Source organism: Plecotus auritus (genome assembly GCF_963455305.1).
Source record: "Plecotus auritus genome assembly, chromosome: 3".
Lineage (NCBI taxonomy): Eukaryota > Metazoa > Chordata > Mammalia > Chiroptera > Vespertilionidae > Plecotus > Plecotus auritus.
Genome location: NC_137772.1, coordinates 208,640,422 through 208,663,811, shown reverse-complemented (window position 1 = coordinate 208,663,811; position 23,390 = coordinate 208,640,422). Strand labels below are relative to the sequence as shown.

Genomic DNA, 23,390 nt, shown 5'->3' with positions numbered 1-23,390 from the left:
AACTCAGAGGTGAGCTGAGTTGATATGGGGCAGGGTCTCCTGCGCTGGCTCATGTCCACTTCCTTCACCACTGAACTTCTGTTTGTCTCACACCTACGGCAATGCACCTTTTACCCCTGATGCCTTCTGAGTGCCTGTTTCAGGGGTTAGCAAACTCCTGATAACTGTGCTTAGCCACTCTGCGACTATTAGCCCTGCTGGCTTCTCTATCACTAGAACCTGGGGTGGGTCTAATTGAATCACCAAGTTCATGGGCACAGATTAAAAACAATAATATACACTGTCATGAAACCACAAAAGGGATTGATGTAAAGAAGATTTTACCAGTTTTTCTGGATATTCTTTAGATACATCAATGATAAAACAAAAAACTTAACAAAACAACTCCATGGAGTTAAATATCCTATCTCAAGTCATACATATCTTCTCTTTTACATACCAGATACTAAAAGATTCTCTCCATAAAGCTAAACTTTCACCTTCTTCATTTTATAAGCTGGTCAAATTATGATCCCTTTGGTTCTTTTGTGTTGTTAACCCTCACCCGAGGATACTTTTCCATTGATTTTTGGAGAGAGTAGAAGGGAGAGGGAGAGACAGAGAATAAGAAACATCAATGTGAGAGACACAAATTGACTAGTTGCCTCCTGCATGTGCCCCAACCAGGGTTGGGGATCAAGCCTGCAAAGAGGTGCCTGCCCTTGACTGGAATCAAACAGAGGACCCTTCAGTCCAAGGGCCAACACTCTACCCACTGAGCCAAACCGATTAGGGCGATCACTCTGGTTCTTAACTGTTTCAAGGCATGGGTCGATTTGGCAGTCAATAATGTTTTTAAGTGCATGAAATAAAACATAGAGTATCAAAGGAAATCAATTATATCGGAATATTATTGTATTCAAAGGTCTGTGTGTCTCAGGTTAAGAACCTCTGAAATTTTTGTCTTCTGATGAGAATTCACTCAGGAAGATATCAAAAGTATTCTATAATTCTAAATAAGAAACATGACCTAAACAGAAATAGGAAGGACATATGTTCTTTCTTAACACATCAAAGACTTACCTAGCAGCTTGCTCATGTTATTAATCCTTTGCAGGTGAATGTAGTAGCGTAGTAGAAGGATCCATGTAATATCTACTTTAGTTGGAGTCTTTTTTATAGCATCTGTGTCCTCAGGTGTGTCATTACTTTGGTAAAAAAATGTATCACTAGTCTGGAAGGCAACTTGGTACTTATCTGAAAGTAAACAAAAATAACAACTATTATTACGCTTTTCTTGAAAAGTAACAACATGAAAAAGTCCAATTTATAAAGGAAATACCAACACATGGGACTACATTTGATTTAAAAAAATTTTGTGCCACAAAAAAATAATAAACACAAAATTAAAAGATAAACCATATACCTAGAAAAGATATTTAAAGCACATGTAAATTGATTCTCTCTAAATATATATTACCCTTGCATCAATCAGTAAGAAAAATCAAACAGCCCAATAGAAAAGTGGACAAAGACCTGGTTGGTGTGGCTCAGTGGTTGAGTGTCAACCCAGGAACCAGGAGGTCACGGTTTGGTTCCCAGTCAGGACACATGCCAGGCTGTGACTCCATCCCCAGTGTGGGGCATGCCCAGGAGGCAGCCTATCAATGATTCTCTCTCATCATTGATGTTCCTATCTCTCTCTCCCTCTTCCTTCCTCTCTGAAATCAATAAAAATATTTTTTAAGTGGAAGAGAATTTCAACAGGAAACTCATAGAAAAGAAAACCCAAGTGGCCAAATTTTTTAGCATCACTGAAAAGCAAATTAAAATCAAAGACCATTTCACTTCCCTAAGGAATTGACAAGCACTAAAATCTGAAAATGGTAAGTATTGGCAATAATATAAAAAAATCAGAATTCATATACACTCAGCATACCAAGCAAATAATCTGTGTATGAAGACAAAAGGTCCACAATGGCAAATTCTGGGATGCTAAGCAACGCCTCTTGACTGACTTGATCAGTCCTAACATTCTTCTTTCCAATAAGCAAGTTAATTGCCAGCACAGCTTTACTGACCTTAAATAAATGCATAATTATAATTAATAAATGTAAGCTTTCTGATTCATAGATCACTCATTACATAAATAATGTGAAGGAGAGAATTCATAAAATAGCATTCAATACACATTGGAAGACAATATAAAGACAACCTCAAAAATAATGTTATCCCCAACATGTGTAATATATCATAGTCAAATAAATGATCACTGTTGGCAGTTTAATTAATGTATAAATCACTTTAAAGAGGCTACCTCCCCTAGCTATGACAGATGTTTGCCAAAATGTCAAATATGTGCACGTGTGTATCTGCCGATATTTTCTTTAAAGAAAAGTTGAAACAAAGAAAGCCAGGTCTGGCTAACAGTGATTAAAAACACGATCTATATTAAAAGCATAAGTCTTCCCAAAGAAACATCATTGGCCCAAATTCCAAAGGACATGAAAACTTCCTTTCTCTTATACAAATACATTGTGTTACCTTAACAGCTGGTAGGTGAAAAATACAGATATTACAACAAAAAGAAGATCAAATAAACACCACACCAACCTGTGCAGCAGCTCTTATTGCAATCCAGGCCAGTGAACTGTACATTTCAAATCTGTTTACTGTTGGTTCTTTAACAGAACTATGCCTTCTGGAAGAAGTCTAAAAAATGTGGGCAATATTTTATGATGAAGATATATATAAAGACATCATAAAGTTTCATGATCAATTTTCTCATCTTCTGAAGATGACTATTTAGTAGAATAGTATGTAGCCATTAAGAATAACAACGTCTATGTATCTATTGACATGAAAAGATGTTAAAAGTATATTGGGGCAGAAAAATGTAGGTTACAATATAGGATGCAAAATATGATCCCATTTTAATAAAGATATGCACATATATATATCCCCTGTATATACAAGCAGGGAAAATTAACAGTGTTCCCCAGGTTTTAAGGGTGATTGATAATTCAAATTTTCTATAATGAGCTTGCATTATCTGAATAATAACAAAATTAACACCAATGACATTTTAAATAATGTGTTTACTTAAAACTGTATTTACCATTTTAATAAAAAATTTATAAATTGAATCTATTGTTTGTAATGATGTCAGAAATAAGAATACTACTTAAAGATTTTTATAGGTATTTGCTATCATATTTCTAAAAAGGAAACTATTAAAGGAAAGATGGTATCATAAGAATAGCAAAAAGTAACAATGAATGAAGATATGTTTTACGCTGAGTGTGTGCATGTGTGTTCTGTTTTCAGACGTAAGAAAACCAATGCTACAGAAAGAAACAGGAAGAACTCCACCCACCATATAAAATGTGGTTTACATTTTTTAAGATAACTAAAATAAGCATTAATAGTCAATTTTATTTATTATTATTATTTTTTAGAGAGTGTAATAGAGAGGGAAAGACAGAGAGAAACATCAATGTGAGAGAAACACATCAATTGGTTGCCCAACCCCGGGCCGGGGAGGAGCCTGCAACCGAGGTACATGCCCTTGACTGGAATCAAACCTGGGACCCTTTAGTCCACAGGCTGACGCTCTATCCACTGAGCAAAACAGGCTAGGGGAATAGTCAATTTTTAAGATTTAACTAATCAGGACAAAAGTATCAGACTGTTTGGTCCTAATTTTTGGATGCTCATATTTTGGCCAATTCTATAATCTTAAACAAAACCACAGAATAAAATAGACAATAACAAAAATATTTTTCTTTTACTGCTGGCTACAAGACTCCCAAGGAAAGGAAAAGGCAAAGAATAATGCTGATGCCAGAGCAGGAAATGCAATGTACAAATGTGGCCTGTCCTCAAATGATGCCTGCAGAGATCTGCCTATGGGGGAATCTAAGCAATACAGCCCTGCCCCAAAATGTGAAGACCCTAATAATTGGCCATAATGAAAATACTTAGGCTCTGGGTTGCCTTGTCAGTATACTGGCTATCTAAGGTTGAAAATTTAACCAACTTAAATTCTGGAAGCAAGACTAATAGGCATTAAGTGAAGAATGCAGAATAACATTAAATGACTATAATGTGAGAACAGTTAGTGATGCAGACATTTTAAAAAGAAAAAAACTCATTTTGAATGGAGAGGAAAGCTTATTGAGGAGGTCAGGCTTGAGCTCAGAATAGAAAAATTTGGACTAGGAAAATTATATGGTGGGCATTTTTTAATGGGGGAGGTGCTCAACATTGCATATGAGATTCTAGCCCATGAAAACAAGCAAGAAAAAGAAAAAATATCTAGATTGGAAGTAAAGAAGTAAAATTGTCTTTGTTTGAAGAAGACATGATCCTATATGTAGAAAATTCCAAGATACACACACACACATCTAGAATTAATAAATGTGTTTGGCAAAGTCACAGGACACAGCAATGAACAATCTAAAAATGAGATTAAGAAAAATTCCATTCACAATAAAAATAAATGTAACAAAAATGTACAAAACTTGTATACTAAAAGTAAAACACATTGTTTGAGAAAAATTAGCCAATATCTAATTAAATGAAGAGACCATTCAATTATGAATTAGAAAATTTAATATTGTTATGATGGCAATTATCCCTAATTGATGTGTAGAGTCAACAGAGTCTCTATCAAAATACTTAGTTTTCTACAGAAATTTACAAGCAGATCCTAAAATGTATATGAAAATGCAAAGGACTCAAAATAGCCGAAACAATTTTAAAAAGGAAAAACATAGTTGGAGAGTATGTACTTCCCAATTTTAAAGCATACTAAAAGCTACAGTAACCAAGACAGAGTACACTCATGGAAAGGCAGACTTATAGATCAGTGGAGTAGTACTGGAAGTCTACATGTCTACATTTATGATTATATTTACATTTATGATCCACTAATTTTGACAAAAGTGCCAAGGAAATTCAATGGTGCTGGGACAACTGGATCTCTGTGCAAAATGATGAGTTTAAATACTTCATATTTTACACAAATATTTATTCAAAATAGATCACAAACTTAAAAGCTAAAACTATAAAAATTCTAGAAGAAAATATAGGTAAAAAGCTTCAACGTCTGGGGTTAGGCAAAGAGTTCTTAGATATGCCACCAAAAGCACAACATATGTAAAAAATGATAAAATGAACTTCATTAAATTAAAAACTTGTCTCTAAAAACACCATAAACAATATGGAAAGAAATACTGATGTGAGAGAAAACATCGATTGGTTGTCTTACATATATGCCCCGACCAGGGATCAAACCCACAACCTTTCAATATACGGGATGAGGATCCAACCAACTGAGCCACACTGGCCAGGGCAAATTAGTCCCTACATGCTCCACTTCCCTACCTTTACATATCTTGATTATAGTTCTCATTATATTGTGATATAATTATTTTTCTTCCTTCCTCTGTGCTCCTTAGGGAAAGAGAGTAACATGCCAGGCATACATTAAGCACTCAATTAGTGTTTGGTTAATAGATGAATAAATAAATGAATGTTCAAGAAAATCAACTCAACTTAGCTAACAAATAATTATTGAATAATTACTATGTACAAAATACTTTAGAATGTAAATGTTTAACTGAAGTTACATAGTGATGGAAAACAGTTCCCTTGAGTACCTATTACATGCCAAGCCCATTACATTAATTCTCCTAGATAGTCTAAGTGTTATCATAGTACCATTTCACCAGATGAGAAAACTAAGCTTAGAAAAGGCTCCAATTATACTGCTAGCATGCCATGAAGCTCAGATTCAAATCAAAACCAGTGCTAGGCTCACTCTGCTATATGGATTGCATAAAAGTGAAACTATAATGCTTTCTTAAGGGTTTATAAAGCATTGACTGTATGTAGACCAATGTCAAATGTTATATTTCAATGGTCTAAATGTGCTCAGATGAAATTTTTTGTTTATTTTGGCTGCTTTCTGTGTTTCTAGTAATTATATGAATTGCTAAAATATTTATACTGCGTCAAGATATACAGAAAATAATGATCATATTGTATGGACTTATATTATTCTTCTCATTCAAATCCTAACTTGTTCAAGCTCTTCATTATAAACACTTGTCTAGTAAAGGCCAAAAAGATGGTATGTTATTATCCTAATATCCTATTAATTTGTATTGCTACTTGCTATGGAAACAAAAAATTTTATTTTCTCTTACTGGAAATAAACATGTTTATACACCACAAAGAGTAACTTCTCTATGTAAGTATAGATTTTTGATAGGAAAAAAAATTAGTTGCTATCCACCAAAGGGAGCTACCATACGAATAACTCAACTGTCTGAAAGCCCATTTGCCTAATGGTTTAAAATCATGTTTATGTTCTCAAAAATTAGAGATTTGACACTAAAATTTTCTGAAAATATCTCTTGGAGGGTCCATGAAAACAAGAACAGAGTTTGACTTGGACACTGCTTAATCACTTTCCAGAATACTGCCTGGGTCATGTAGGTGCTTGACAGATGTGTGATGAGTGAATTAATGACTCTATCACAAGGGGATCTATTTGTAGCCACATCAGTAATGAGAACCTTACCTGTCCATCACTGAAGCTATATTTCGTTTCCTGCAATTTCCTGATCAATACTAATGACTTAGAGTACATACATGTACCTACACTTCATAGATAACATTTTTAACAGACAAAAATGTCTAAATGAAGCCTATTCCCAGAGCTTTACATGAAATATTGAAAGAGACACTTAAACATGAGTATGACCACGAAGTACTGAATTAATTTCTCTAAGTCACACAGGAAGATCAGTCTCATTATTTCAATAGCACAGTAACATAACAAGCTCAAAAGGTAATTAGCTTAAAATTTCTAATAAAAGTTTATTACCTTAGGTGTTAATGGTGCTGATGAAAGTTTGTGCTTTGCCTTTCTCATATGTAGATATAATAGGGCAACCTCTAGGTAGGAGTCCCTTATCAACCTAAAATGATATATAGCATTGTACTTAATAAATAGCTTCACCACTCATAATTACTTCCCATTATTTGCCAATAATTTCTGAAAGGTAAAAACAGACAAAACCAGCATCTGTCCCAAACTCCCACCCTCTTCGCACAGCACTTTTTGCATAGACACTAGCATCTGCCTCCCTACTGAAATGAGAAACTCTGGAAGAGAGCTGAGCATCGTAACTTGTCCTTACTGGCAACACTCCATAACATCAAGGCCAGTCTAGAATAATTCAGCCAACTAGGCAGTAAAGAGATGAAGGTCAAGTCTGGAGGAACTTGACTTAAAAACCAAGCCTCAGCCTGGCCGGGTTGCTCAGTGGGTTAAAGTGTTGTCCGGATACATCAAGGTTGAGGGTTTGATCCCTGGTCAGGGCCCACAGGAGAAACAACCAGTGAATGTATAAATAAGTAGAACAACAAATCAATCTCTCTCAAATCAATAAAAATTAAAAAACAAGCTTCTTTCAACCCTCCTACACTAATATCAAAAGAGACACCTAGAGTTATGCAGAAAGCAGGGATTTGGTATGGGTTAAGTCTGTGTGCTCATTATGAAACCTGTCAGTTGGGGCCATTTAGATCAGTGTCATTGTAATAATGGCGGCTTACTTTGAATCTTGAGGTGATTTATTTTTACAGAATTAAGTTGGCCAGCCCTGGTACTGCTGACCAGAGTGAATATCCACATAGTTCCCTTCTAGATACAATTTCACATCCAGGGAGGCCACTGCAATCCTAGGACTGACAGGAGATTGATCTGAGTACAGGGAGTCACAGTCCAGAGTGCCACTGTGATAATCACATCATCAACCATTACTGTAACCACCTTGGGTCAGAGTCAAGAGCAACCAGCTTGTAAAGGAAATCGGTAAACCTGCTGGACGATGGACACCAGGAAGCTAGCCTTATTGTGGGCAGTACAATACAGTGTCTTACCAGAACACGGGCTCAAACCACAACACACACATCGTTTCAATAGTGGAAAGATATTGTCTTTACCCTGAGTTTTGATCATGGCTCAAGCTTATTTGTATAGCTTCATATAAACTCTCAAGTTGCAAATTTGGAGATTTCTCCTCTATCAACATTTGACATTCTATTTTGCCTGAAAGAAGAAAAAGATGGACAAGGATGGGTTTTCTCTTTTCTATCGTTTAGAACTTCAGAACAAATATTTCATGCTGAAAATTCAGAAAACTGGGCATGCTGTCCTTTTTATTCATCCGTTGTTTCTTGCTGGAAGAGAAGCCAATAGGGAAAGAGCTTTTGTTTTCTTGCCCAGGCATCTCAAGACTCCTCTGACTTCAGGTAGCAACACTGCATCAAAGCCTCTGTTGGCTTTCCAGACATGACTGCTTCTATCATCTTCCTTTTCTCTCTTTTTACTTTGTGCTTGCCCTTCTTCCTGGGGCACTCATTCCCTTTTTTACATACATCTTCCTCTTTCCTCTGTCTGCTATCACAGATACCATAGAAAACATCTCTAAAAACAAGAAGTCCTTAAAAGTCAGCAAAATCTTGAGAACCACCATGGATGATGGAAATGCTCCAGTTCTCACTCAGCGCCCAGCCTTCACGGTGAGCTGCAGCTGTCAAAGGCAGGTGCTGGAATGACGCTTTTGTAACAAAAAGGGCAGGAAAGGGAAATCTTATAATTACTCTAAAAAGGATACACAGTTCTGGCGCAGCATGTGGACAGGGAACAGAGCCACCCCATGTTAAGTTCACATCTGGGCACTACCATTTAGAAGCTGCTGATTTCTGAAAAGTTACTTAACCAGACTGCTCCACATTCTCCTCATCTGTCAACCAGGAACGGCCATGCCTACCTTGTAGAGCTGCTGTAAGAAGCGGCGATATGAGATGTGAAACACTGAGTAGAGTGCCTAGCGTCTATTAGATGCTCCAAAGGAGAACACTCACAAACATCACCATTTTTCTCATGGCTGAAATGCCCACAATAAAATCATATGGACATATTATGTAAATATGTGTTGTATAAAAGTTACAAATATAAGTATGCCATAGCACTTTAACTTAAATGGGTGTGTACTTTTTTGTAAAAATTAACTAAAGTGTTCAGCTACATAATGAAATGATGTATCTTCCAAGCATTATTTAAGGAACTTATTTATAGTTAAATGGCTGATGCTGATATTTTTTAGTCAAACATGAAACCAATGAGGGGTAATTGTTTTCTATGGTATCTGTGATAGCAGACAGAGGAAAGAGGAAGATGTATGTAAAAAAGGGAATGAGTGCCCCAGGAAGAAGGGCAAGCACAAAGTAAAAAGAGAGAAAAGGAAGATGATAGAAACTAAGGAGTACCTTTTTTCTTTCTCGATATGAACTGAAGATAAGTAGTGTTCTCTTTATCTAAAACAGTTTGTACCAACGTGTTTGTCATTACCGAGCCCTTTGTAAAAATCTGGATTTTTTTTTTATACTCACTGACTAGATTTTCAAGAAGCCTACTGTTAATAGGAAAAAAACACCTCCACAAACTTTATCCTAATTCTGACCCCAAATACATCTTACCTTTCTGAAAAAGGATTTCAGCTTCCACCTCATGTTCCTCTGTTGCTGAAATCTTACAGAGCTTCAATGCTGTTTCAAAAAGTTGAAGAGCAGGTGACCACTTTGAAAAATCCTTCTTTTTACTGGTATAGTAGACTAGCTTGGCCACTGCATGTCCTAAAGAAAGACAGTGGATAGGAAGGGTAAAATAAACTACATAGTGTCAAAATAAGTGACTAGACTTCTCTCACATTATGGCATCTACTAAGAACCTGGTGGTCTTTAGTTTTTAGTATCTAAAAAAATTTTTAAAGAAACTCAATATCCAAGTATTTCAGTGAACTATAGCAACAGTCCTTTAAAACATTATTTTTTAATAAATTTCCATTATTCTCATTTTTAAAAGGAAGAGTAATCTCTAAAATCTTTTTTTGAGTTGTAAAATTTTATAATGCTCTGGAGAACAAGTTCCCGTATTCCTAAAATGAGGTTGTACTAGGGAAACATCTGGAAGTTTTAAAGTTTTATGCTCTTTCCAATAAAACGTGCATATATTAATAGGCAGTAATTTTGATTCTACTCAGCTCTGTAGTGGCTGCTTGCTATGCATATTTTGTCATTCTAACTAGATGGTAACCCATTATGGATGAGGGCCACATGCTACACTTCTGTGTGGTCCCATCATTACTTAATTACATAACAAATGGTTGCTGTATGGGAGAGGCATTAGATTTAATCTGTGTGGCCTCAAATACAGACAGATACTATTCAAAAAATATTTTCTGACTGCTTAGGCACTAGATAAAAATGAGAAAGGAGGTTAAGGTTTATTAAGTGCTTCCTACATGCCAGGCATCACCCCATATACATAATAAGCATTATCTCATGTAATCCTCCCAACTTCAAATCCAACTCCAACTGGATGCCATTATTCAGAGGAGTAAGCTGTGGCACAGTGAGGTCTAAGCAACTTGCCAAGGTCAACTAGTAAGTAGCAGGACTATAATCTGAGCCTATGTAGTCAGGCTCCAGGGCCCACACACTAAACTATGATACTGTAAGTCTCCTTAAGAGCGATATCATGGAGCTTAGTGTTTAATGGGGAATACTAATGGCCAGACAGGTGAGTAAAATATTGTGTGGTCAATTGCATGGCGGGGAAAGCAAGGGCACTGTGGTAGCAGGAGAACTGGTGTAACTGTGCAGAAACTTCATTTCTTTAATGTGATCTTTTCTCCTTTGCTTCCTTTGAATTCCAACTGGCCTCATCCAGCACACTAACTCACCCGTCTCCTTCTCCCCTTGCATGTCCACTCCCTTAATCATTAAGCCCTCAGGACAATGAGGCCCTGGCCAGCATTACACAATCTTTGGAACAAAGCCACGGGTCTATTGCCACAGAGACAGAGTTGCAATCAAACTATAGATAGCATCTAGCTAGGGCTCAGATGAGTTTCAGCTCCAGACCCAGAAAAGTGGAATGACTCCACCAACCATCTTTGGAAAACCAAACAAAGCAATGCCATGGCTGATATCAGCACCATATGCACTGATCAGCTACCTCCTACCTTAGAGCCAACCAATCATTAGAGACCGTGATCCTGGCAAGGACCTAACTCCCTTCATCTCCTATATAACCTATCCCCTAGGAGCCATTGGAGAGCCAGGTCTTTGACCACTGGTTTACCTGTGACTCTGGGCTTGGTGCCATTTCCTCAACTAATAAACCCTTACCTCCTTGGCTGCAAACTCCTGTTTGTGTTTGACTGGGCATTGATGTGTGCTGGCAAATGGACCCCTTTAGTCCAGTAACACTGATCCAGACCTGGGAAAGGTCAAGAAGCCTTCTCAGAGAATGTGACTGTCGAAGCCAACAGCTGATGACTGCCTTGAATTTGATAATTTTAAAGAAGAAAAATTTTGGGATAAAGAGTAGAAGGCAACTGGAAGAAAAACTACATTGATAGGGCAGTTTACCATCTATAATAATAAAAGCGCAATATGCTAATTAGATCAGACAACCAGACGACCTTCCAGACATCATTCCGGACGTCCTTCTGGATGAAACCGTGGCAGCAGGGGCTGAGGCAGAGGCGGTTAGGGGTGACCAGGCAGGCAGGCGAGCAGTTAGGAGTGATCAGGCAGGCAAGCAAGCAAGCAGATAGGGGCGATCAGGCAGGCAGGCAGAGGGGTTAGGGGTGATCAGGCAGGCAGTCAGGCGAGCAGTTAGGAGCCAATGGTCCTGGATTGCGAGAGGGTGCAGTCTGGGCTGAGGGGTCTCCGTGCACAAATTTCATGCACCAGGCCTCTAGTACACAATAAAGGGATATAAACAGAAAGGCAATGTAGGATTGCAGGATGAAACAGTTGCTGAATCCCAGCTAAATTATTGGTTCAGGCCAGTCACTGGTACTACCATGTTATTAGAGGCGTTGAACAAATCCCTACATGTCTCTGGGCCTTGTGTGTCTTTCACTCAAAAATGAACCAGCAGAACTAGAAAAATCTGAGGTCTCTTCAGGTTCTGAAAATTTTCAGTTCCAGGATGCGATGGCCTACAAAGGGCTTTCAAGAAACCTAGGACTTTTTGTAAAGGTTTAGTTCAGGAATCTGCTATATAAACAACAGGATGGTGGAAAACTGTGCCTCTCTCCCTCTTTCTTAGCCAGGGAGAAGTTACCGAGCCCTTACTTCAAATGATACAGGATGGCAGCAAACTGCTGAGAATGTGGAGCATAAAGCAGCCAGGTATGGAATAATGAGAATAGCTAACACCTACAAAGCCCTTAGAACAAAGTCGATGCTTGTTATGCATTCCACTTGCTTCACCCCACAACAGCCGGTGAGACTGGTACATACTTTTTTTATCCACATCTTATGGGAGAGGAAACTGAAACACAGAGAAGTTAAATGACTTGCTCGTGGAAATCAGACCAGAATTCCTTCTCTAGTGACTATTCTCTTAACTCCAACAATTACCAAGTGTCATCAGAGATCCCAGGCAAGAAGGATATGCAAATATCCCTTGTCTAATACAACCTCATGTTTCAATGTATCTCCCATTTTTATAGTTTTCACTATCGTTTCAAATTATATCATAACACTGTTTATTAATAATCCTATCTAATAAAAGAGAAACATGCAAATTGACCATACCTCTGCTATGCCCACCGCCAATCAGAGTGAGTATGCAAATTAACCCAACAAAGATGGAGGTTAATTTGCATACATAGGCACCTAGCGGCCTGGGTCCCGGGAACATCCTCAGGACCCAGGCTGCTCCTAGCCTGTAGGCCCACACTTAGGCCCTGAGCGGCAGGGGTCCCAGAATGCCCCCCGGCCACTCCAGGCCTATGGGTGCAGCCGCTTATGAGTGCTCCGGCACCAAGCAGCAGTTCGGGTCCACACCCCCAGCCCGGCGCCCATGACGCGGGGCTGGCTGCTGGCCTCAGGGGCATTCAGAGTTGGGGATGATCCTGTCCCGCCCCCAGCCGCTTGCACATGCGCCAGCGCCAAAAGTCGTGGTTCGGGTCCACGCCCCCAGCCCGGCGCCCAAGACACAGGGCTGGCTGCCGGCCTCTGGGGGGTGCAGAGACCCCAGCGGCCACCACCGGGTGGTGGGGACATGCCCCTAGCCCAGTGGACACAACGCAGGGGCCGAATGAGCTGCAGAGGAAACACCTTTTTTAAAATATATATATATTTTATTGATTTTTTTACAGAGAAGAGGGGAGAGGGATAGACAGTCAGAAACATCAATGAGAGAGAAACATCGATTAGCTGCCTCCTGAACACTCCCCACTCGCGATGTGCCTCCAACCAAGGTACATGCCCTTAACAGGAATCAAACCTGGGACCCTTCAGTCTGCAGGCCCAGGGTCTATCCACTGAGCCAAACCAGTTTGAGAGTAAATACCTTTTCTGACCGCTCATTGGCTAAGCTTCCTGTATGCTGCCACTTGCAGTGTTCTTGGTAACTTGGGTTATAAGAATCCAAGAAGGTGATCTAGGGTTTTTCCACCACACTCCTGGAGGAAAAAAAAAAGGTCCGCTGCTGGAGGGGCTAAGAAATGTCATATCCTGTCCTAGCTGGTTTGGCTCAGTGGATAGAGCCTCGGCCTGCTGACTGCAGGGTCCAGGTTCAATTCTGATCTAGGGCATGTACCTAGGTTACAGGCTCCTCCCTGGCCGGGGCCCAGGTCAAGGCTCATGCAGGAGGCAACCAATCAAAGTGTCCCTCTCACATTGATGTTTCTCTCTGTCTCTCCCTCTCTCTTCCACACTCTCTAAAAATCAATGGAAACATATACTCAGGTAAGGATAAAAAAAGAAAGAAAGAAATGTCATATCCTATGAAAGAAACATCTTGAAAATACCTAAAGAAAGATGTCATTTTTTCACAGTGAAGGGACTAGAGTCCGTGTTGATGAAAACACCTTGGAGGCTGCAGTGGCTAGCAGTGGCTGCAGCAGCAGGGTAATGGGGCTGGTGCCTTCCCTTGATTAGCCCGGTCACATCCCTCAGAGGGAGGCCTCCCACAGAGGGTGGCCCATGGGGAGCGGGCCTAAGCCGTCAGTAGGACATCTCCTGAGCGCTCCCAGTCTGTGAGAGGGGGCAGGCTGGGCTGAGGGAACCCCCCCACCATGCACGAATTTTGTGCACCGGGTCACTAGTCTAAATAATAAAAACCTAAGCGAGCGTTAACGGCAGAAAGACCAAAACAACCAGTCGCTATGATGCGCAGACCACCAGGGGGCAGATGCTCAATGCAGGAGCTGCCCCCTGGTGGTCAGTGCGCTCCCACAGGGGGAGCGCTGCTCAGCCAGAAGCTGGCTCATGGCTAGCGAGTGCAGCGGCAGTGGCAGGAGCCTCTCCTGCCTCTGCTGCAGTGCTAAGGAGCAGAGAGCTGAGCAGTAAGGAGCAGGGAGCAGGCGGGCGGTAAGGAGCGAGGGGTCCTGGACTGCAAGAAGGCACAGGCCGGGCCGAGGGACCCCCCACCCCAGTGCATGAATTTTGTGCACTGGGCCTCTACTTATACTATAACACTTTATTAATCTTCATGTCATCAGGGCACTTAAATATATGTACTATATATGTTATATCTACCCTATATAATATAGTACTATATAACATAAGACTAACACATAATAATAGTACTTAAATTGTCTTCTAGAGTTTTGTTCAAATTAGGAAAAAAACTGTATAGAAATGATTGACTGTTTTTTCTTTCTAACTAGAAAATAGGTTTTTTAAGGGCAGATGGTGACTGGCTTGGTTCCCCAATGTATTTCCACTTCCCAGCATCATTCTTGCAACTTTCTTCACTCCTATTATAAAGTCAATAATTGACTTTTTTTAATCTAATAAGAAAGCTCAAGGTGCAGTTATTAGTGGAAAATAAATAACCATGATGCTTATTTTTTGTTTTATCAAAATAATCTCAAAATGCCTCTTTCTGTGTGAGGCTTTCACAAGAAAAAGTAATTGTTAAGTGTCTCTATTCTTGCGATGCAGTGTTTGCTATCACTATACAGGCAGATTGCCGAAAAAGCATTAAGTCAGATTATATTATGCTTCATAATATTGAAGTGTTCCTTTTTCCAATAAACATCAACTCTGTGGGAAAAAAAAAATTGTGAAACTGACATTGTTTTGACAGAAAAGCTGCTTTGGGTTTTATTTCTTAAGTCTGTGTTTAATATAATATAACAGAAAGCAAGCTGTTCTGCTTCAAGTGAGTCTAAGAAACAGAACCAGCATTGCCTGTGAGTAGTGACACATCTTCAAGATTACTGAGGCAGGAAAGCAGAGAATACACTTGATTTAACAAAACCTGTACGTGTAACACAACCTGTATTTAAGTTCTTGTAGAAATCAAACATACTAATAATATAACAAATTGTGGACTGAAGATGCAGAAAAATAGCTCTCATGGGAACAGATTGCAGGAAGGAATTCTAGAGGTCAGCTAGGCCAGCCTAAGTTTATAAATAAGGACATTCAACAATATAGAGATGAAATGGTTTACCTGTAGTAATAAAATTCACATCTGGTGATGAGGGTGATGATTATACTATCTAATAAAAAAGTAACATGCAAATTGACCATACCTCTGCTACACCTACAAGCCACACCCACCAGCCAATCAGGAGCAAGTATGCAAATTAACCCAACCAAGATGGCTGCGGCCACAGAGTGAGCAGGAGGCTTGGGTTTCCCCGGCAATGGAGAAAGCCAAGCTTCCCGCACACCCTGGCCGGCCCTGGACTCTACTCAAGGCTACAAAGTTTCAGTTATAGAAGATGAATAAATCCCAACAAAAATGGCGACAGCCACGGAGCTGGAGAACAGGAGGCTTGGGTTGCCTGGTGATGGAGGAAGCCAAGCTTTCCGCCTGCCCTGGCTTGCCCTGGCCTCCGCTCAAGGCTACAAAGTTTCAATTGTAGAAGAAAATAAACACCAGATACCAGGGCCTCCACTTGGGTTGCCAGGGGGCATGGCCAGCCTGCAAACCATCACAGGCCCCTTGTCCAGGCCACCCCATGCCCCAAGGAAACCCCCACCCTGATCCGGGACATCCTTCAGGGCAAACCAGCCAGCCCCCACCCATGCACCAGGCCTCTATCCTATCTAATAAAAGAGTGATATGCAAGTTGACCATCACTCCAACACACAAGATGGCTGCCCCCATGTGGACACAAGATGGCCAGCAGGGGAGGGCAGTTGGCAGGGACCAGGCCAGCAAGGGAGGGCAGTTGAGGGCAATCAAGCCTGCAGGGGAGGTCAGTTAGGGGTGACCAGGCTGGCAGAGTAGGGAAGTTGGGGGTGACCAGGCCTGCAGGGAAGGGCAGTTGGGGGGGACCAGGCCTGCAGGGGAGGGCAGTTAGGGGTGACCAGGCCTGCAGGGAGGGCAGTTAGGGGCAATCAGGCTGGCAGGGGAGCAGTCAGGCATCAATCAGGCTTGCAGGGGAGTGATCAGGCTGGCAGGCAGAAGCCGTTAGGGGCAATCAAGAAGGCAGGCAGGCGAGCAGTTGGGAGCCAGCAGTCCTGGATTGTGAGAGGGATGTCCGACTGCCCATTTAGGCCTGATCCCAGCCCGATCCTATTGGGATCGGGCCTAAATGGGCAGTCGGACATCCCTCGAGGGGTCCCAGATTGGAGAGGGTGCAGGCTGGGCTGAGGGACACCACCCGCCCCCATACACGAATTTCGTGCTCTGGGCCTCTAGTCATATAATAATAAGGATCAATACTAATCATGGGGTGGAGGAGCAGAAGGGAAATAGGGGAAAGGTTCTGAAAAGGTGATGGCTTGAGCACCACTGCTGCCCTCCCTTCTCCATTCTAGTCCCACCACCAACCTCTCTGAGCTGAGCACCAGCTGGTGCAGGAGGCAAATGGGTCCCACCAGGCTGATGGGTCCCAGGAGGCAGAGGTAATGTTTAAAATGTCGATTTCATTATTATTCAGGTATTGGTGAGGTTCACAGAGCAGGAGATAATTGCCATGGAAAAGATAGTTTATTGTAGTTCCCCCAAAAGAAGAGCACCAGCACCCCACACAGGGCCACACGGGGAAGCACCAGGATTGGTGAGAGGTGGAGGGAGCAAGGGGAAAAGTGGACAGACAAGAGCCTTCCTTGTGGTTCTCCTGGGACAGAATGGATGGGGTAGGGAAAGCAGACTCAGCTGGTTTAGGACTGGCTAGATTAAGGAATTTCAGTGGGCTCTCTGGTAGTCTGGCAGCTGTCCCTGGAGTGATGAAGATAGGGGAAGAGTGGCCCAGAGTGCAAGCCACCAAGCCAAGGACAATAAAGTTGCTGATTAGGGTTTGGGTTGTGGGCTCTGGAATGGCTAGTTTGCATATGAAAGGCATGTTCAATGAAAAGTAATTTGCTAATCTCTAGTTACTGGCTAGTTTCTCCCTAAATAGCAAGGCGCCAGATGTCAATGCATCAGAAACGCAGAAAACAAAAAGGCCTGGTCAAATACAGGTTAGAACAGAGAGTTGTTATAAGACCTTCGCCCTCTGAGCTGGAGGAGAGCCTGGGAGCTAGAGGCAGGCTTCCTTGGGTCAAACACCAGAGGGGTGTCCTGGAGAGAGCTGGAAACAAGGTCCCTGAGTTCCTCTCAGGTTTCTGAGGGGCTGTGAGCTTTCTGCTGACTGGTCCACTTACGCTAAGCAGGTCCACTTTTGGTTGGCTCCAACCTGTTCTTCCCCCAGCAGCCAGGACTGTATTTTAAAACGTAACCATCGAGCTTAGCTCTTCCCATCGGGCTGCCCCAGCTCACTCTGTTCAGTCTGTCCTTGTCTCCCTACAGTTCCAGAACATGCTCAGCTCGTCCTGACCTCAGGGCCTACAACTCACTGCTCCTTCTGCCTCTGCAATGCATACTTAGTGACTCACATTTAAGGTTTGGGGTTAAATGCCACCTCCATGGAGAGGCCTTCCCTATTTACTTAAATGGGCAGCCATCTCTTCCTTGTTCTTTATCAACAGATCTTATCCACATCTTTCATAACACTAACAATTCATAATTATATACATATACTTAATTCATTACCATATATTAGCTTTCTATATCCTTGCTGATTTCCTGTCTAATTGTTATCGCATACATATTTTATTTTATACAATATTTGTTTTATTACATTTTATAAATATTAAAAATATTTGTTTTATACAATATTTATATGATATGAATCCATGATATAATATGCACTCCTATATGGTTTGTTTACTTGTTTATTTCTGTCTCCCACACTAAGACCAGAGATTACATTTGTTTTGATCTAAAATAACCTCCCAGGTCCTCACAAAGAGTCTGGCACGCAGTAAATAATCAAAAACTATTTGGTAAATAAATGGAGCCTGAGTATTCATAAATATTGCCCCATATAAATGTACTCAGGTAATAGTGTGCCTGAAAATAACTTAAAATTTTTCACCAATGGCTTCAGTGTAATATATGTTTAAGTGTTCTTACCGATTCTCATTTTTGTTTTGGCCAATAACATGATATGAGGAAGATAGACATTTTTCAAAGGCTGTAATGGACTTGCATAGTCAGTGTTTGATGAAGGAAATTCAATTGTTTCTCCAAAAGTTAGCATCTGTAAAAGAAACATTGTAATGAGTAATTAGCTAAAGTGGTTTGGAATAAAGAAAAAAAGAAAGAGAATAGTAAGTTTCTAAATCTTGGGAACTCAAAAGCACTCTCACCTGTTCAATAAGAATGTTGTGAGACTGAGTCAACAAATTTAATTTTTCTGTTTTTGAAGAGAGCATTTCCTTGAATTTCTCTGCCCTTGTTAAGTCATCCAGCAAAAGCAAGCTTCTCGCCAGAGTTAAATAAGATCTCGGAGAAATAAACTCACTTCCTTCAAGCAAACGTATTATGGCCTATTAAAATAAAATTATTCCTTTGATCGTATTGTTTGCAATTCACTGAAACAAGAGCTGGCCATATTGACTGTCATGCATTCAGTACCTAATGGAATATAAAATTCTCTCCTTTTGTTCTACACTGAATCCTTTGGTAAATATCAACGTGAATGAAGTTTCCTTCCTACCTGAAGGTTTGTTATGATGTCTGCCCTTAAATGCTTTTCTTGTAGGCCAATGATTACAGCTTGCATCAGGAACTCAGCCTGTAGCTCCCTGTCGCCTGCACTTTCTGCCTCCACGCACACTTCATTGATGAGGCTAACGTAATCTGTCATGTCATTTTCTAAAATAAACAACTGTAGTTATTTAAAATGCACTGAGAAAGTAACAACATATATACACATAATATGCCCCGTGTTCATCACAGGAATATTGTGTAATATAGAAGAACAGGAAGATACAAAGAGACAGAAAACAGACTACATGAGACGTTGAAAATAAATGTGTTGCAATTTGGGGGGAGGCACTTCACGGTATTCAAATGCTGCAAAACTAATAATAACGTTGCATGAGATAATTTAATTTGGGAGATTGATAGAGATGGGTGGGTAAATAGGTTTACAAGTAGATAATTATTCATCACTGTAAGAATTAACATTCCTGTGAGCCAGCCTGTGGAATCTAAGAACTTTGTAAGTGTAACCCATGCAATTTCAACAATAATCCTATGAAACAGGTACACTTGCCTCCATTGTACAGAGAAGGAAGTCAGGCATCGGTGGGTTGAGAGACTTGGCCAAGGTCACACAGCAAGGAAGTGGTAGTCCGAGCATTAGAACCCACAGCAGCTGGCTCCAGAACCTGTGCTCCGGACCCCTCATCCTACGCTGCCTGCTCTGCATACATCAGCAACATATATGCCGTTTTCAGCGATACAAGGGACTATTGAAAATGATTATTCTTTTTTATAAAATATATTTTATTGATTTTTTTACAGCGAGGAAGGGAGAGGGATAGAGAGTTAGAAACATCGATGAGAGAGAAACATCAATCAGCTGCCTCCTGCACACCCCCTACTAGGGATGTGCCTGCAACCAAGGTACATGCCCTTGACCAGAATCGAACCTGGGACTCTTCAGTCTGCAAGCCAATACTCTATCCACTGCGCCAAACCAGTTAGGGCGAAAATTATTATTCTTACGTAAGAACCTGAATTTTTTATTCTGGAAACAAATTAATCTAGAGAGTTATAAAATGTTAATGTTAATAAAATATATCCCAATAAATCCTCTGTTTACCGCCCTAGCTGGTTTGGCTCAGTGGATAGAGCGTTGGCCTGCGGATTGAAGAGTTCCGGGTTCGATTTCAACCAAGGGCACATGCCTGGGTTACAGGCTCGATCCCCAGTAGGGGGCATGCAGGAGGCAGCCAATCAATGATTCTCCCTCATCATTGATGTTTCTATCTCTCTCTCCCTCTCCCTTCCTCTCTGAAATCAATAAAAATATATCTATATTAAAAAAAAACCTGTTACCTACATAAAATCACTTTTTATAAAAACTTTGATTAAGAAAATAGAATATTTGTACCTTTCACGATTCCTATGCCACGGATCTGTGCAACAAACGCAGTCACCAATGCTAAGCGGCACCTCAGCCACAGATGAATGTTGAAATATTCTCGAGAATTTAGGGAGATAGGATCTAAAAATTCATTATCATCTTTATTTTCAATGACCTAAAACAATATTAAAATTACGGTTATCTTCACATCAATAGTGGCAAAGTTCTAGTCTAATGCTAAATGCACTTACTATAAGTTAAAAGAAGCATCTGATATAATTTAATAGTATTAAATTTTAAATTTTAGAAATTATTATTGTACATTCTATAAAACATAAAAAATACACACACAAAAACAAACAAACAAATAAAAGCACCCATAATCCCACAATCCTCTATTAACATTCTGGTCTACTGCTTTTCAGCTTTTCTTTTTCTCTCTATACCCATTGTTGACAAACAGTCCTGCAGCCTGAATTTATCACTGCAAATGATAGTACCCGCAGTTTCCATGTCCTCAAAATTTTTGTAAACATCATCTGAAAGACTGAATAATAATAAATAATACTGGCTAATATCTATTGCGTGCTCCTCATGTGTCAGGCACTGTGCTACATGCTTTATACACATTATCTCATTTAATCCTCTTGACAAGCCCAAGAGGAGATATTATTTGTTTTACCTAGGGGAGACCTGAGTCTTTGAAAGGTTATCTATTTGCTTAAACTTCATCATATTTTGGCAAAGGTGCGACTCAAACTTGTGTCCTTCTGACTTTAGAGCCCACAGTCTTAATCTCCTCTGTTACATCACCGTATTCTGCTCACATCCCAAAAATACATCATTGATCTACCATCCTTATTATTACTCTTTACAGAGGGTGCTCCATGACCAGAGCTACTGGGAGGGAGACACAAAGGGAGCTTTTTCCAGGGAATGGCAGCAACCCATCTTATTTAGAAATTTGGGAATTTCTAAGTCATTCAGACCAACACCCATTTGTTCTAGGAATTCCCTGCTTTGCATCTCTGACAGCTCACCATCTTCCACCAATTAGCAGCACCTGCTATCAAGGAGCAGCTCTGGGGACAGGCAGTGGCTGGAGTCTGGATAGACAGGTGAGAAGCACAGAAGAGGAGGGCGAGCTGTTCCCAGAAACAGTAAGAAGTGAATAACAGAGGCCTGGAGGCAGAATGGTGACCACAAGACCACAACAAGTAATGGAAGAGTCTAGTTGGATTAGCATCCACATACCTTAATCTCTCAGTGCCTACAATTCCTGTTACTATCCAAAAGCCAAGTCACAAGTAAACCAGGGTTTCTCAGCCTTGGCACGACTGGCACTGTGTGGCAGATAATTGTTGTGGGAAACTGTCCCGTGCATTGTAGGATGTTGTGTAACATAGCTGACCTCTACACACTATACGCCAGTAGCGCCCACTTTAGGTGTGACAACCAAAACGTCTCCAGACATTGCCAAATGTCTCTTGGGGAGGCAAAATAGCCCCCAGTGAACAACCATTCCTCTAAGTCAATTTTCAGAATTAGATTGCTTTTTAGAACTTTTATTACTTTTAATATAGTTAGAAACGAGTCTCTATATAGGACAATTAGTGTTACTTACTTGTAATGACAGTGGATATTAGCAATTTTATTCATAATATCTATATATATAAAAGACTAATATGCTAAGTGTCCTTCTGCCCGACCGACCAGTTGCTATGATGCACACTGACCACCGGGGCAGACGCTCAATGCAGGAGCTGCTGAGCTGCAGTGACTTGGCAGCAGCAGTTCTCAGGTGATGCACCCTGAAATCAGAGAGGAGGGAACCCGATTCCTCACGGAGCCACACAATTCCACCTTCGGCAGTGGGTTATGTTGTTGCTGCAGCACTGCTGGCCCCAAATCTGGTTTACTGCACACTTGCATTTGCGTTCCACACTCTGTACAACAACAACTTTGCAGAGTGCCCTCTTGCCCTCCAGGACCCCTTGGGGGATGTCAGAGAGCTGGTTTCGGCCTGATCCCCGCAGGCCAGGCCGAGGGACCCACCTGCTGGAGGGACCCCGCTCACTCTGCAGATGCTGGGGAGGGACCATGGGAGGTTGGCTCCAAGGCGTGTCTGGCCCGTCTCACCCAGTCCCGCCCTGCTGGCCACCTTCTAATTTCCTTTCAATGTGCATGAATCTGTGCACCAGGTCACTAGTCCTATATAATAAAAGGCTAATATGCAAATTGTCCCCTCAACCGAGAGTTTGGGAGTTTGACCAGGGGGTGGGGCTGGCTGGCCAACTACCCGCAGCTCCTCCTCCCAGCTGGCCCTACCTCCAATTGCCCCCCACCCTGATAGGGGGTGGGGCCAGCCTGCCAACTGTCCATGGCCCCTCCCCCTGGGGAGGGTCGGCTGGACCCCACCCGTGCATGAATTTGTGCACCGGGCCTCTAGTTTAAAATAATGAGCAAAGATTCTACATGATGAATCTTTATATTTCAAACAATGCTATTTTATTAAATTACTTGATCTCATAAAAATCCAATAAAATTTCAAATACTTTGCAACACCAGTTGTCAAAAATATTTGAGAGCTTAAATAGGGAAGACTATAACTATGAGAAATCCAAAGTAGGAAACAGCACAGGTGTCATACTGGTAAGGCTAATGTAACAAAAACATGAGATGAAAAGAAAAATAAAGTGAAACAACTTTATTCACTAGTGAAATCAGAGCTATAATTTTGTACTGCCACATTTGGTGGGACTTCAGTGATTACTACATCCAATTCCATCAGTTCACAAATGAGATTTACATTTTAAAATGCTATAAAAGTTTAAGGGACTTGCCCAAGGTATGCCAGTTAAAAACAGTATAAACAGGGCTTAAACACAGATCTTTATACTCCATATTCAATGTTTTTTCTACTTT

The 23,390-nt window shown here is 40.9% G+C and overlaps 1 protein-coding gene across 1 annotated transcript in view; it reads right to left on the bottom strand.

The window, feature by feature from the left end:
• CFAP54 (cilia and flagella associated protein 54) overlaps positions 1-23,390 on the bottom strand; it is a gene marked incomplete at both ends in the record, with an annotated part of 264,389 nt that overhangs the window by 57,341 nt on the left and 183,658 nt on the right. The window contains 10 exon segments of the mRNA XM_080660197.1: positions 1,063-1,236; positions 1,919-2,060; positions 2,593-2,691; positions 6,875-6,968; positions 7,999-8,104; positions 9,538-9,693; positions 18,503-18,629; positions 18,739-18,918; positions 19,089-19,246; positions 20,493-20,640. Coding sequence (XP_080516323.1) covers positions 1,063-1,236; positions 1,919-2,060; positions 2,593-2,691; positions 6,875-6,968; positions 7,999-8,104; positions 9,538-9,693; positions 18,503-18,629; positions 18,739-18,918; positions 19,089-19,246; positions 20,493-20,640 — 1,384 coding nt within the window.